Below are 15,656 nucleotides of genomic sequence, written 5' to 3'. Positions count from 1 at the left end.
GACAAAGAAATTGGCTGCATCTTATTACTGTCCGTATCAAAGTAATGTTGTTGTTGTGTAAGCTGTACTGACAGTAACAACAAAGACATTGGCTGTATCTAATTACTGTCTGTATCAAAGTAATGGTGTTGTGTAAGCTGTACTGACAGTAACGACAAAGAAATTGGCTGTATCTAATTACTGTCTGTATCAAAGTAATGGTGTTGTGTAAGCTGTACTGACAGTAACGACAAAGACATTGGCTGCATCTAATTACTGTCTGTATCAAAGTAATGTTGTTGTGTAAGCTGTACTGACAGTAACAACAAAGACATTGGCTGCATCTAATTACTGTCTGTATCAAAGTAATGTTGTTGTGTAAGCTGTACTGACAGTAACGACAAAGACATTGGCTGCATCTAATTACTGTCTGTATCAAAGTAATGTTGTTGTGTAAGCTGTACTGACAGTAACAACAAAGACATTGGCTGCATCTAATTACTGTCTGTATCAAAGTAATGGTGTTGTGTAAGTTGTACTGACAGTAACAACAAAGACATTGGCTGCATCTAATTACTGTCTGTATCAAAGTAATGTTGTTGTGTAAGCTGTACTGACTGTAACAACAAAGACATTGGCTGCGTCTTATTGCTTTGTCTGTATCAAAGTAATGTTGTTGTGTAAGCTGTACCTTGCTTGCCTGGTTCAGTGGTTGGTACCAACTGATGGCTGATTTGTGTGGAAGCAACGTTTGTTCCTCATACAACACTAGAGCAAATGTTTGGGTTTGTTAGGAATGATGGGATTAGCGGAGAGCGGCGGGGCTGTGTGGTCTGAGAACATTGATGTGGATCATGACAGAAAGAGGAAGTGGTTGACAGCCACAGTGCAGGCTGAAAGGGTTGGTGAGCTCATTGCGCCAGGAGTGTCACAAACGCTGGCTCATAGTTTACTATGGAACATTTACTGGATCAACACAGAAAGAGGAAGTGGTTGACAGCCACAGCGCAGGCTGAAAGGGTTGGTGAGCTCATTGCGCCAGGAGTGTCACAAACGCTGGCTCATAGTTTACTATGGAACATTTACTTGATCAAGGTAGGGTAGTTGAAACTCAGTTGCTAATATGGTGAGGGTTGTGTTGTACAGATGAGATCCCAATCCGCGGTTTCATCGGCCATCTAGAGGAGGGAGGCTTCCTGCCGCACAACCACAAGGTCTACCTCTGGGCGCACCTGCACTTCAACGTCGAGTACAACGGCGAACATGTGAGTACGTCTGCACCCTCAACACTAGATGGGGAGGAGGAGAAGCATTCCTATGACTGGTGATTAACCGTGTGTGTGTGATATAGACCAGGGACTGCATGAGAGGACTGGTGATTAACCAACTGTGTGTGTGTGATATAGACCAGGGACTGCATGAGAGGACTGGTGATTAACCAACTGTGTGTGTGTGATATAGACCAGGGACTGCATGAGAGGACTGGTGATTAACCAACTGTGTGTGTGTGATATAGACCAGGGACTGCATGAGAGGACTGGTGATTAACCAACCGTGTGTGTGTGATATAGACCAGGGACTGCATGAGAGGGGGGAGTTCTCTATCTCTCTCTCTATCTCTCCCTCTTGCTTGTGCTCTCTCTCCCTCTCTCTCCCCCTCCTCTCTCTCTCTCTCTCTCTCTCTCTCCCCCTCCTCTCTCTCTCTCTCTCTCTCTCTCTCTCCCCCTCCTCTCTCTCTCTCTCTCCCCCCTCCTCTCTCTCTCTCGCTCTCTCTCTCTCTCTCTCTCTCTCTCTCTCTCTCTCTCTCTCTCCCCCTTCTCTCCCCCTCTCTCTCTCTCTCTCTCTCTCTCTCTCTCTCTCTCTCTCTCTCTCTCTCTCTCTCTCTCTCTCTCTCTCTCTCTCTCTCTCTCTCTCTCTCTCTCTCTCTCCCTTTAACGCGTTTGTCGTATCGGTTCGATAATGTCAATGCTATGTTTTGTATATGCTTGTAGTTTTTGATTTTTTTTAACATTGTAAAAACCAAATCACTGGTTACACATCCAATCCAATCCAATCTCTCTTTATCTCACATTCAGTGCAGTAAAGACGATGTTTAGGAAGATTGAGTGTGTTGTGTGTTTGTGAAGGAAAGCACAGGGAGTGGGTGTGGTGCTACTTTAGTTTTCACATTTTAACATTGTGATGTGATTGTGATGTGTTTACGTGCAGATAATGTGATTGTGATGTGTGTTTTCTTGCAGATAATGTGATTGTGATGTGTGTTTACGTGCAGATAATGTGATGTGTGTTTACGTGCAGATAATCTACGCCAATGTGTCGACGAAGGAGCAGATGCCGGTGAGCCTGGACGCGGTGACGACGCCCTTTGAGGTGGCCTTCACCTACAGCGTCAAGTGGCACCCCAGCGAGTGAGTGGCCAGCATCTCTTGTCGTGTGTTAAACTCTAGTTTTCAACACAAAGCTTGAAACAGTGGAATCCCCCTTTAGCCACCTTCAAGCATCTGAGACAGACGATGAACAGAACATCTGAGACAGACGATGAACACAACAACTGAGACAGACGATGAACACAACATCTGAGACAGACGATGAACACAACATCTGAGACAGACGATGAACACAACATCTGAGACAGACGATGAACAGAACATCTGAGACAGACGATGAACACAACATCTGAGACAGACGATGAACACAACATCTGAGACAGACGATGAACAGAACATCTGAGACAGACGATGAACACAACATCTGAGACAGACGATGAACAGAACATCTGAGACAGACGATGAACACAACATCTGAGACAGACCATGAACAGAACATCTGAGACAGACGATGAACACAACATCTGAGACAGACGATGAACACAACATCTGAGACAGACGATGAACAGAACATCTGAGACAGACGATGAACACAACATCTGAGACAGACGATGAACAGAACATCTGAGACAGACGATGAACAGAACATCTGAGACAGACGATGAACACAACATCTGAGACAGACGATGAACAGAACATCTGAGACAGACGATGAACACAACATCTGAGACAGACGATGAACACAACATCTGAGACAGACCATGAACACAACATCTGAGACAGACGATGAACACAACATCTGAGACAGACGATGAACACAACATCTGAGACAGACCATGAACACAACATCTGAGACAGACGATGAACACAACATCTGAGACAGACCATGAACACAACATCTGAGACAGACCATGAACACAACATCTGAGACAGACGATGAACACAACATCTGATAAAGGAGGGTCTTACAAAGAAGGAAGTTTTAAAGTGGAGGAGGGGGGGGGGGTAGTTGGGTTGTGCCACAGTAGTTTTATAGGAGTTGGCATTAACTAAGATGTTCTGTGCTGACCCTGTTCTCACCTTGACCCTTTGACCCTGTTCTCACCATGACCCTGTTCTCACCTTGACCCCTTGACCATGTTCTCAACTTGACCCTGTTCTCACCATGACCCTGTTCTCACCTTGACCCTGTTCTTACCATGACCCTGTTCTCACCTTGACCATGTTCTCACCGTGACCCTGTTCTCACCATGACCCTGTTCTTACCATGACCCTGTTCTCACCTTGACCATGTTCTCACCATGACCCTGTTCTCACCTTGACCCTGTTCTCACCATGACCCTGTTCTCACCTTGACCCTGTTCTTACCATGACCCTGTTCTCACCTTGACCATGTTCTCACCATGACCCTGTTCTCACCATGACCCTGTTCTCACCATGACCCTGTTCTCACCATGACCCTGTTCTCACCATGACCCTGTTCTCACCATGACCCTGTTCTCACATTGACCCCTTGACCCTGTTCTCACCATGACCCTGTTCTCACCTTAACCCTGTTATCACCATGACCCTGTTCTCACCTTAACCCTGTTCTCACCATGACCCTGTTCTCACATTGACCCCTTGACCCTGTTCTCACCATGACCCTGTTATCACCATGACCCTGTTCTCACATTGACCCTGTTCTCACATTGACCCTGTTCTCACATTGACCCCTTGACCCTGTTCTCACCATGACCCTGTTCTCACCATGACCCTGTTCTCACATTGACCCTATTCTCACCATGTTGTTTCAGCATCAAGTACGAGGACCGCAGCAAGCGAATGCGAGACAACTACTTCTTCCCCAAGACCCTGGAGGTAAGAAGACTGTACATTGTGTGATATCGCCCTGGTCTGGTCTACATCTAGCTGTAGGTACTGAGTCTATAACACACAGTGCACTGTTCACTGTGACAGTATACATTGTGTGTAGATATCGCCCTGGTCTGGTCTACATCTAGCTGTAGGTACTGAGTCTATAACACACACAGTGCACTGTACATTGTGTGTAGATATCGCCCTGGTCTGGTCTACATCTAGCTGTAGGTACTGAGTCTATAACACACACAGTGCACTGTACATTGTGTGTAGATATCGCCCTGGTCTGGTCTACATCTAGCTGTAGGTACTGAGTCTATAACACACAGTGCACTGTACATTGTGTGTAGATATCGCCCTGGTCTGGTCTACATCTAGCTGTAGGTACTGAGTCTATAACACACAGTGCACTGTACATTGTGTGTCGATATCGCCCTGGTCTGGTCTACATCTAGCTGATACTGAGTCTATAACACACAGTGCACTGTTCACTGTGACAGTATACATTGTGTGATATCGCCCTGGTCTGGTCTACATCTAGCTGGTACTGAGTCTATAACACACACAGTGCACTGTTCACTATGACAGTATACATTGTGTGTAGATATCGCCCTGGTCTGGTCTACATCTAGCTGTAGGTACTGAGTCTATAACACACAGTGCACTGTTCACTGTGACAGTATACATTGTGTGTAGATATCGCCCTGGTCTGATCTACATCTAGCTGTAGGTACTGAGTCTATAACACACAGTGCACTGTTCACTGTGACAGTATACATTGTGTGTCGATATCGCCCTGGTCTGGTCTACATCTAGCTGATACTGAGTCTATAACACACAGTGCACTGTTCACTGTGACAGTATACATTGTGTGATATCGCCCTGGTCTGGTCTACATCTAGCTGTAGGTACTGAGTCTATAACACACAGTGCACTGTTCACTATGACAGTATACATTGTGTGTAGATATCGCCCTGGTCTGGTCTACATCTAGCTGTAGGTACTGAGTCTATAACACACAGTGCACTGTTCACTATGACAGTATATCTTGTCTGTATTGTCTACATCTAGCTGTAGGTACTGAGTCTATAACACACACAGTGCACTGTTCACTATGACAGTATATCTTGTCTGTATTGTCTACATCTAGCTGTAGGTACTGAGTCTATAACACACAGTGCACTGTTCACTATGACAGTATATCTTGTCTGTATTGTCTACATCTAGCTGTAGGTACTGAGTCTATAACACACACAGTGCACTGTTCACTATGACAGTATATTTTGTCTGTATTGTCTACATCTACCTGTAGGTACTGAGTCTATAACACACAGTGCACTGTTCACTATGACAGTATATCTTGTCTGTATTGTCTACATCTAGCTGTAGGTACTGAGTCTATAACACACAGTGCACTGTTCACTATGACAGTATACATTGTGTGTAGATATCGCCCTGGTCTGGTCTACATCTAGCTGTAGGTACTGAGTCTATAACACACACAGTGCACTGTTCACTGTGACAGTATATCTTGTCTGTATTGTCTACATCTAGCTGTAGGTACTGAGTCTATACAACACACAGCACACTGTTCACTTTTGACATTGTCTGTGTTTTCTCCCCTTGGTCTATAATGGACATCTAGTTCGGCAGCCTCTGCAAGTGAAGAGTGGGCATCATTTTTTCCATTAAAGGGAGGTAATCCTGTAAATAAGTGGGGAAATGGGCGGATAAAGGGAAGCAACCAGCACCCTGAAAAACTGACAGTTTTGTGCAGGTGAACCAAATGTTAGGGACTGTACAGGAAGTACATGCCATTTAGTTTGGAGACAATTTAGTTTGAACAATGTTTATTGTATTGTTGTTCTCAGAACAAACAACCCCTGACAATTGGTTGAAAGATTAACCAAGATGTAGTAGGATCAGAAGAACACCACCCTAATTTACCCACTGTCGATACCCCACACCATGAGTAGTGACATTACTCAGTAACCGTCGTTGTCTTGGGGTGGGAGCTTGCTCAAGGATCGTCTAGAGAGAGCAAGACTGCTGACACCAATGTCATAAATAACCTCGCATCGTCCCCTAGTGGGATCGGGTGCAATTTTTGACACCCTTTGGGTGAAACACATCAAATTCAATATAAGAACTCTTGCTTACTGCAGTACACTTGTCGTATACAGTTAGAGCGCTTACTTCTGTTTGGTTATTGGATTCTCTATACAGTGCTCAGTTAGAGCGCTTACTTCTGTTTGGTTATTGGATTCTCTATACAGTGCTCAGTTAGAGCGCTTACTTCTGTTTGGTTATTGGATTCTCTATACAGTGCTCAGCTTCTTTCCATGTAAGATTCTTACAATGAAATATGCGTAAAGAATCCAAAACAGGTAGACTTTCAATTATTCAGGATCAAATAGGACAGGTTGGTTTTGTTCAGGATCAAATAGGACAGCTTGGTTTTGTTCAGGATCAAATAGGACAGCTTGGTTTTGTTCAGGATCAAATAGGACAGCTTGGTTTTGTTCAGGATCAAATAGGACAGCTTGGTTTTGTTCAGGATCAAATAGGACAGCTTGGTTTTGTTCAGGATCAAATAGGACAGCTTGGTTTTGGGAATGTTTTATTACCAACAAAACAAAGATGACATGGCGAGGTGTGTTTGTTACAGATTCACTGGCTGTTGATTGACTGAAAGTAATGTATGACATGGTGAGGTGTGTTTGTTACGGATTCACTGGCTGTTGATTGACTGATAGTAATGTATGACATGGTGAGGTGTGTTTGTTACGGATTCACTGGCTGTTGATTGACTGATAGTAATGTATGACATGGCGAGGTGTGTTTGTTACAGATTCACTGACTGTTGATTGGCTGATAGTAATGTATGACATGGTGAGGTGTGTTTGTTACAGATTCATTGGCTGTCCATTATCAACTCCATGGTGCTGGTCTTCCTGCTTATCGGATTCGTCGTCATCATCCTGGTCAGTGGACTCTCACTGCTCTGCTTGCACCATCTCACACGGCAGTGTGCACAGATACCATGCAGACACTGACAGTGACACACATTACACAGTTCTGTTCTGGCTCTTTCCTCAAACTCTTCACATGCTCATTTAAACACACACGCAAGTACGCACAGGTACTTGCTAGCACTCAAGGTGAACAATGACTGTATTGATTCATTCTATTTTATTCTTTTATTTATTACTAGTTGAAGACACACACGCATACTCTTTTGGAGTCTTGGTTATCCACCTAAATATGAGTTTTAGTTTGAAAGGCTGAATGACGGGAAATCCACTGTTCAATGGATACATCATCTCTATCCCCCAGACACGCGTGTTAAAGAGTGACATATATCTGTATCCCCCAGACACGCGTGTTAGAGAATGACATATATCTGTATCCCCCAGACACGTGTGTTTAAGAGTGACATATATCTCTATCCCCCAGACACGTGCGTTAAAGAGTGACATATATCTGTATCCCCCAGACACGTGTGTTAAAGAGTGACATATATCTGTATCCCCCAGACATGCGTGTTAAAGAATGACATATATCTGTATCCCCCAGACACGAGTGTTAAAGAATGACATATATCTATATCCCCTGACACACGTGTTAAAGAGTGACATATATCTGTATCCCCCAGACACGCGTGTTAGAGAATGACATATATCTGTATCCCCCAGACACGTGTGTTTAAGAGTGACATATATCTCTATCCCCCAGACACGCGTGTTAAAAGAGTGACATATTTCTGTATCCCCCTGACACGTATGTTAAGAGTAACATATATCTGTATCCCCCAGTCACGCGTGTTAAAGAGTGACATATATCTGTATCCCCCAGACACGCGTGTTAAAGAATGACATATATCTGTATCTCCCAGACACGCGTGTTAAAGAGTGACTTTGCGCGCTACAACCTGGGCGAGGACGATGACTGTGAGGACCTGGACCAGGATGACAACGGCTGGAAGATCATCCAGACAGACGTCTTCCGGTTCCCCCCCTTCAAAAACCTCTTCTGTGCCATCCTGGGTAAGACAGGCTTGTCTCTCACAGTGTGTGTTGTCTTGTTGCTCTGTGCCATCCTGGGTAAGACGGGCTTGTCTCTCACAGTGTGTTGTCTTGTTGCTCTGTGCCATCCTGGGTAAGACGGGCTTGTCTCTCACAGTGTGTGTTGTCTTGTTGCTCTGTGCCATCCTGGGTAAGACAGGCTTGTCTCTCACAGTGTGTGTTGTCTTGTTGCTCTGTGCCATCATGGGTAAGACGGGCTTGTCTCTCACAGTGTATGTTGTCTTGTTGCTCTGTGCCATCCTGGGTAAGACGGGCTTGTCTCTCACAGGGTGTGTTGTCTTGTTGCTCTGTGCCATCCTGGGTAAGACAGGCTTGTCTCTCACAGTGGGTGTTGTCTTGTTGCTCTGTGCCATCATGGGTAAGACGGGCTTGTCTCTCACAGGGTGTGTTGTCTTGTTGCTCTGTGCCATCCTGGGTAAGACGGGCTTGTCTCTCACAGGGTGTGTTGTCTTGTTGCTCTGTGCCATCCTGGGTAAGACAGGCTTGTCTCTCACAGTGTGTGTTGTCTTGTTGCTCTGTGCCATCCTGGGTAAGACGGGCTTGTCTCTCACAGTGTGTGTTGTCTTGTTGCTCTGTGCCATCCTGGGTAAGACAGGCTTGTCTCTCACAGTGGGTGTTGTCTTGTTGCTCTGTGCCATCCTGGGTAAGACAGGCTTGTCTCTCACAGTGGGTGTTGTCTTGTTGCTCAGTGCCATCCTGGGTAAGACAGGCTTGTCTCTCACAGTGGGTGTTGTCTTGTTGCTCTGTGCCATCCTGAGTAAGACAGGCTTGTCTCTCACAGTGGGTGTTGTCTTGTTGCTCTGTGCCATCCTGAGTAAGACAGGCTTGTCTCTCACAGTGGGTGTTGTCTTGTTGCTCTGTGCCATCCTGGGTAAGACAGGCTTGTCTCTCACAGTGTATGTTGTCTTGTTGCTCTGTGCCATCCTGGGTAAGACGGGCTTGTCTCTCACAGTGTGTGTTGTCTTGTTGCTCTGTGCCATCCTGGGTAAGACAGGCTTGTCTCTCACAGTGGGTGTTGTCTTGTTGCTCTGTGCCATCCTGGGTAAGACAGGCTTGTCTCTCACAGTGTGTGTTGTCTTGTTGCTCTGTGCCATCCTGGGTAAGACAGGCTTGTCTCTCACAGTGGGTGTTGTCTTGTTGCTCTGTGCCATCCTGGGTAAGACAGGCTTGTCTCTCACAGTGTGTGTTGTCTTGTTGCTCTGTGCCATCCTGGGTAAGACAGGCTTGTCTCTCACAGTGGGTGTTGTCTTGTTGCTCTGTGCCATCCTGGGTAAGACGGGCTTGTCTCTCACAGTGTGTGTTGTCTTGTTGCTCTGTGCCATCCTGGGTAAGACGGGCTTGTCTCTCACAGTGTGTGTTGTCTTGTTGCTCTGTGCCATCCTGGGTAAGACAGGCTTGTCTCTCACAGTGTGTGTTGTCTTGTTGCTCTGTGCCATCCTGGGTAAGACAGGCTTGTCTCTCACAGTGTGTGTTGTCTTGTTGCTCTGTGCCATCCTGGGTAAGACAGGCTTGTCTCTCACAGTGGGTGTTGTCTTGTTGCTCTGTGCCATCCTGGGTAAGACAGGCTTGTCTCTCACAGTGTGTGTTGTCTTGTTGCTCTGTGCCATCCTGAGTAAGACAGGCTTGTCTCTCACAGTGTGTGTTGTCTTGTTGCTCTGTGCCATCCTGGGTAAGACAGGCTTGTCTCTCACAGTGTGTGTTGTCTTGTTGCTCTGTGCCATCCTGGGTAAGACAGGCTTGTCCCTCACAGTGGGTGTTGTCTTGTTGCTCTGTGCCATCCTGGGTAAGACGGGCTTGTCTCTCACAGTGTGTGTTGTCTTGTTGCTCTGTGCCATCCTGGGTAAGACAGGCTTGTCTCTCACAGTGGGTGTTGTCTTGTTGCTCTGTGCCATCATGGGTAAGACAGGCTTGTCTCTCACAGTGTGTGTTGTCTTGTTGCTCTGTGCCATCCTGGGTAAGACGGGCTTGTCTCTCACAGTGGGTGTTGTCTTGTTGCTCTGTGCCATCCTGGGTAAGACAGGCTTGTCTCTCACAGGGTGTGTTGTCTTGTTGCTCTGTGCCATCCTGGGTAAGACAGGCTTGTCTCTCACAGTGTGTGTTGTCTTGTTGCTCTGTGCCATCCTGGGTAAGACAGGCTTGTCTCTCACAGTGGGTGTTGTCTTGTTGCTCTGTGCCATCCTGGGTAAGACAGGCTTGTCTCTCACAGTGTGTGTTGTCTTGTTGCTCTGTGCCATCCTGGGTAAGACGGCTTGTCTCTCACAGTGTGTGTTGTCTTGTTGCTCTGTGCCATCCTGGGTAAGACCGGCTTGTCTCTCACAGTGTGTGTTGTCTTGTTGCTCTGTGCCATCCTGGGTAAGACGGGCTTGTCTCTCACAGTGTGTGTTGTCTTGTTGCTCTGTGCCATCCTGGGTAAGACAGGCTTGTCTCTCACAGTGGGTGTTGTCTTGTTGCTCTGTGCCATCCTGGGTAAGACAGGCTTGTCTCTCACAGTGGGTGTTGTCTTGTTGCTCTGTGCCATCCTGGGTAAGACAGGCTTGTCTCTCACAGTGGGTGTTGTCTTGTTGCTCTGTGCCATCCTGAGTAAGACAGGCTTGTCTCTCACAGTGTGTGTTGTCTTGTTGCTCTGTGCCATCCTGGGTAAGACAGGCTTGTCTCTCACAGTGTGTGTTGTCTTGTTGCTCAGTGCCATCCTGGGTAAGACAGGCTTGTCTCTCACAGTGTGTGTTGTCTTGTTGCTCTGTGCCATCCTGGGTAAGACAGGCTTGTCTCTCACAGTGGGTGTTGTCTTGTTGCTCTGTGCCATCCTGGGTAAGACGGGCTTGTCTCTCACAGTGGGTGTTGTCTTGTTGCTCAGTGCCATCCTGGGTAAGACAGGCTTGTCTCTCACAGTGTGTTGTCTTGTTGCTCTGTGCCATCCTGGGTAAGACAGGCTTGTCTCTCACAGTGGGTGTTGTCTTGTTGCTCAGTGCCATCCTGGGTAAGACAGGCTTGTCTCTCACAGTGTGTGTTGTCTTGTTGCTCTGTGCCATCCTGGGTAAGACGGGCTTGTCTCTCACAGTGTGTGTTGTCTTGTTGCTCTGTGCCATCCTGGGTAAGACGGGCTTGTCTCTCACAGTGTGTGTTGTCTTGTTGCTCAGTGCCATCCTGGGTAAGACAGGCTTGTCTCTCACAGTGTGTGTTGTCTTGTTGCTCTGTGCCATCCTGAGTAAGACAGGCTTGTCTCTCACAGTGGGTGTTGTCTTGTTGCTCTGTGTCATCCTGGGTAAGACGGGCTTGTCTCTCACAGTGTGTGTTGTCTTGTTGCTCTGTGCCATCCTGGGTAAGACGGGCTTGTCTCTCACAGTGTGTGTTGTCTTGTTGCTCTCTGCCATCCTGGGTAAGACAGGCTTGTCTCTCACAGTGTGTGTTGTCTTGTTGCTCTGTGTCATCCTGGGTAAGACGGGCTTGTCTCTCACAGTGTGTGTTGTCTTGTTGCTCTGTGCCATCCTGGGTAAGACGGGCTTGTCTCTCACAGTGGGTGTTGTCTTGTTGCTCTGTGCCATCCTGGGTAAGATGGGCTTGTCCCTCACAGTGTGTTGTCTTGTTGCTCTGTGCCATCCTGGGTAAGACAGGCTTGTCTCTCACAGTGTGTGTTGTCTTGTTGCTCTGTGCCATCCTGGGTAAGACGGGCTTGTCTCTCACAGTGTGTGTTGTCTTGTTGCTCTGTGCCATCCTGGGTAAGACAGGCTTGTCTCTCACAGTGTGTGTTGTCTTGTTGCTCTGTGCCATCCTGGGTAAGACGGGCTTGTCTCTCACAGTGTGTGTTGTCTTGTTGCTCTGTGCCATCCTGGGTAAGACGGGCTTGTCTCTCACAGTGTGTGTTGTCTTGTTGCTCTGTGCCATCCTGGGTAAGACGGGCTTGTCTCTCACAGTGTGTGTTGTCTTGTTGCTCTGTGCCATCCTGGGTAAGACAGGCTTGTCTCTCACAGTGTGTGTTGTCTTGTTGCTCTGTGCCATCCTGGGTAAGACAGGCTTGTCTCTCACAGTGTGTGTTGTCTTGTTGCTCTGTGCCATCCTGGGTAAGACAGGCTTGTCTCTCACAGTGTGTGTTGTCTTGTTGCTCTGTGCCATCCTGGGTAAGACGGGCTTGTCTCTCACAGTGGGTGTTGTCTTGTTGCTCTGTGCCATCCTGGGTAAGACGGGCTTGTCTCTCACAGTGGGTGTTGTCTTGTTGCTCTGTGCCATCCTGGGTAAGACAGGCTTGTCTCTCACAGTGGGTGTTGTCTTGTTGCTCTGTGCCATCCTGGGTAAGACGGGCTTGTCTCTCACAGTGTGTGTTGTCTTGTTGCTCTGTGCCATCCTGGGTAAGACAGGCTTGTCTCTCACAGTGTGTGTTGTCTTGTTGCTCTGTGCCATCCTGGGTAAGACGGGCTTGTCTCTCACAGTGTGTGTTGTCTTGTTGCTCTGTGCCATCCTGGGTAAGACGGGCTTGTCTCTCACAGTGTGTGTTGTCTTGTTGCTCTGTGCCATCCTGGGTAAGACAGGCTTGTCTCTCACAGTGTGTGTTGTCTTGTTGCTCTGTGCCATCCTGGGTAAGACGGGCTTGTCTCTCACAGTGTGTGTTGTCTTGTTGCTCTGTGCCATCCTGGGTAAGACGGGCTTGTCTCTCACAGTGGGTGTTGTCTTGTTGCTCTGTGCCATCCTGGGTAAGACAGGCTTGTCTCTCACAGTGGGTGTTGTCTTGTTGCTCTGTGCCATCCTGGGTAAGACGGGCTTGTCTCTCACAGTGTGTGTTGTCTTGTTGCTCTGTACCATCCTGGGTAAGACGGGCTTGTCTCTCACAGTGGGTGTTGTCTTGTTGCTCTGTGCCATCCTGGGTAAGACAGGCTTGTCTCTCACAGTGTGTGTTGTCTTGTTGCTCTGTGCCATCCTGGGTAAGACAGGCTTGTCTCTCACAGTGTGTGTTGTCTTGTTGCTCTGTGTCATCCTGGGTAAGACAGGCTTGTCTCTCACAGTGTGTGTTGTCTTGTTGCTCTGTGTCATCCTGGGTAAGACGGGCTTGTCTCTCACAGTGTGTTGTCTTGTTGCTCTGTGCCATCCTGGGTAAGACGGGCTTGTCTCTCACAGTGTGTGTTGTCTTGTTGCTCTGTGCCATCCTGGGTAAGACGGGCTTGTCTATCACAGTGTGTGTTGTCTTGTTGCTCTGTGCCATCCTGGGTAAGATGGGCTTGTCCCTCACAGTGTATGTTGTCTTGTTGCTCTGTGCCATCCTGGGTAAGACGGGCTTGTCTCTCACAGTGTGTGTTGTCTTGTTGCTCTGTGCCATCCTGGGTAAGACCGGCTTGTCTCTCACAGTGTGTGTTGTCTTGTTGCTCTGTGCCATCCTGGGTAAGACAGGCTTGTCTCTCACAGTGGGTGTTGTCTTGTTGCTCTGTGCCATCCTGGGTAAGACAGGCTTGTCTCTCACAGTGGGTGTTGTCTTGTTGCTCTGTGCCATCCTGGGTAAGACAGGCTTGTCTCTCACAGTGGGTGTTGTCTTGTTGCTCTGTGCCATCCTGGGTAAGACAGGCTTGTCTCTCACAGTGGGTGTTGTCTTGTTGCTCTGTGCCATCCTGGGTAAGACAGGCTTGTCTCTCACAGTGGGTGTTGTCTTGTTGCTCTGTGCCATCCTGGGTAAGACAGGCTTGTCTCTCACAGTGTGTGTTGTCTTGTTGCTCTGTGCCATCCTGGGTAAGACAGGCTTGTCTCTCACAGTGGGTGTTGTCTTGTTGCTCTGTGCCATCCTGGGTAAGACAGGCTTGTCTCTCACAGTGTGTGTTGTCTTGTTGCTCTGTGCCATCCTGGGTAAGACAGGCTTGTCTCTCACAGTGTGTGTTGTCTTGTTGCTCTGTGCCATCCTGGGTAAGACCGGCTTGTCTCTCACAGTGTGTTGTCTTGTTGCTCTGTGCCATCCTGGGTAAGACAGGCTTGTCTCTCACAGTGTGTTGTCTTGTTGCTCTGTGCCATCCTGGGTAAGACGGGCTTGTCTCTCACAGTGGGTGTTGTCTTGTTGCTCTGTGCCATCCTGGGTAAGACGGGCTTGTCTCTCACAGTGTGTGTTGTCTTGTTGCTCTGTGCCATCCTGGGTAAGACAGGCTTGTCTCTCACAGTGTGTTGTCTTGTTGCTCTGTGCCATCCTGGGTAAGACGGGCTTGTCTCTCACAGTGGGTGTTGTCTTGTTGCTCTGTGCCATCCTGGGTAAGACGGGCTTGTCTATCACAGTGTGTGTTGTCTTGTTGCTCTGTGCCATCCTGGGTAAGACGGGCTTGTCTCTCACAGTGTATGTTGTCTTGTTGCTCTGTGCCATCCTGGGTAAGACAGGCTTGTCTCTCACAGTGTGTGTTGTCTTGTTGCTCTGTGCCATCCTGGGTAAGACAGGCTTGTCTCTCACAGTGGGTGTTGTCTTGTTGCTCTGTGCCATCCTGGGTAAGACCGGCTTGTCTCTCACAGTGTGTGTTGTCTTGTTGCTCTGTGCCATCCTGGGTAAGACCGGCTTGTCTCTCACAGTGGGTGTTGTCTTGTTGCTCTGTGCCATCATGGGTAAGACAGGCTTGTCTCTCACAGTGTGTGTTGTCTTGTTGCTCTGTGCCATCATGGGTAAGACAGGCTTGTCTCTTACAGTGTGTGTTGTCTTGTTGCTCTGTGCCATCCTGGGTAAGACAGGCTTGTCTCTCACAGTGTGTGTTGTCTTGTTGCTCTGTGCCATCCTGGGTAAGACAGGCTTGTCTCTCACAGTGGGTGTTGTCTTGTTGCTCTGTGCCATCCTGGGTAAGACAGGCTTGTCTCTCACAGTGTGTGTTGTCTTGTTGCTCTGTGCCATCCTGGGTTAGACGGGCTTGTCTCTCACAGTGGGTGTTGTCTTGTTGCTCTGTGCCATCCTGGGTAAGACCGGCTTGTCTCTCACAGTGTGTGTTGTCTTGTTGCTCTGTGCCATCCTGGGTAAGACAGGCTTGTCTCTCACAGTGTGTGTTGTCTTGTTGCTCTGTGCCATCCTGGGTAAGACGGGCTTGTCTCTCACAGTGGGTGTTGTCTTGTTGCTCTGTGCCATCCTGGGTAAGACAGGCTTGTCTCTCACAGTGGGTGTTGTCTTGTTGCTCTGTGCCATCCTGGGTAAGACGGGCTTGTCTCTCACAGTGGGTGTTGTCTTGTTGCTCTGTGCCATCCTGGGTAAGACAGGCTTGTCTCTCACAGTGTATGTTGTCTTGTTGCTCTGTGCCATCCTGGGTAAGACAGGCTTGTCTCTCACAGTGTGTGTTGTCTTGTTGCTCTGTGCCATCCTGGGTAAGACGGGCTTGTCTCTCACAGTGGGTGTTGTCTTGTTGCTCTGTGCCATCCTGGGTAAGACGGGCTTGTCTCTCACAGTGGGTGTTGTCTTGTTGCTCTGTGC

At 48.0% G+C, this 15,656-nt stretch overlaps 1 protein-coding gene and 1 non-coding gene across 2 annotated transcripts in view; both read left to right on the top strand.

The window, feature by feature from the left end:
* LOC138980563 (transmembrane 9 superfamily member 1-like) overlaps positions 1-15,656 on the top strand; it is a 42,207-nt gene that overhangs the window by 10,059 nt on the left and 16,492 nt on the right. The window contains exons 5-9 of the mRNA XM_070353449.1: positions 1,126-1,244; positions 2,278-2,387; positions 4,103-4,166; positions 7,079-7,150; positions 8,062-8,212. Coding sequence (XP_070209550.1) covers positions 1,126-1,244; positions 2,278-2,387; positions 4,103-4,166; positions 7,079-7,150; positions 8,062-8,212 — 516 coding nt within the window. The remainder of the gene's footprint in view (positions 1-1,125; positions 1,245-2,277; positions 2,388-4,102; positions 4,167-7,078; positions 7,151-8,061; positions 8,213-15,656) is intronic.
* On the top strand, positions 6,158-6,281 carry LOC138980959 (U4atac minor spliceosomal RNA). Its single transcript, XR_011460525.1, has one exon. It is a non-coding gene; the product is annotated as a U4atac minor spliceosomal RNA (small nuclear RNA).

This window comes from Littorina saxatilis, linkage group LG11 (assembly GCF_037325665.1).
Source record: "Littorina saxatilis isolate snail1 linkage group LG11, US_GU_Lsax_2.0, whole genome shotgun sequence".
In the NCBI taxonomy this organism is placed as follows: Eukaryota; Metazoa; Mollusca; class Gastropoda; order Littorinimorpha; family Littorinidae; genus Littorina; species Littorina saxatilis.
This window is presented reverse-complemented; position numbering and strand designations above follow the sequence as displayed.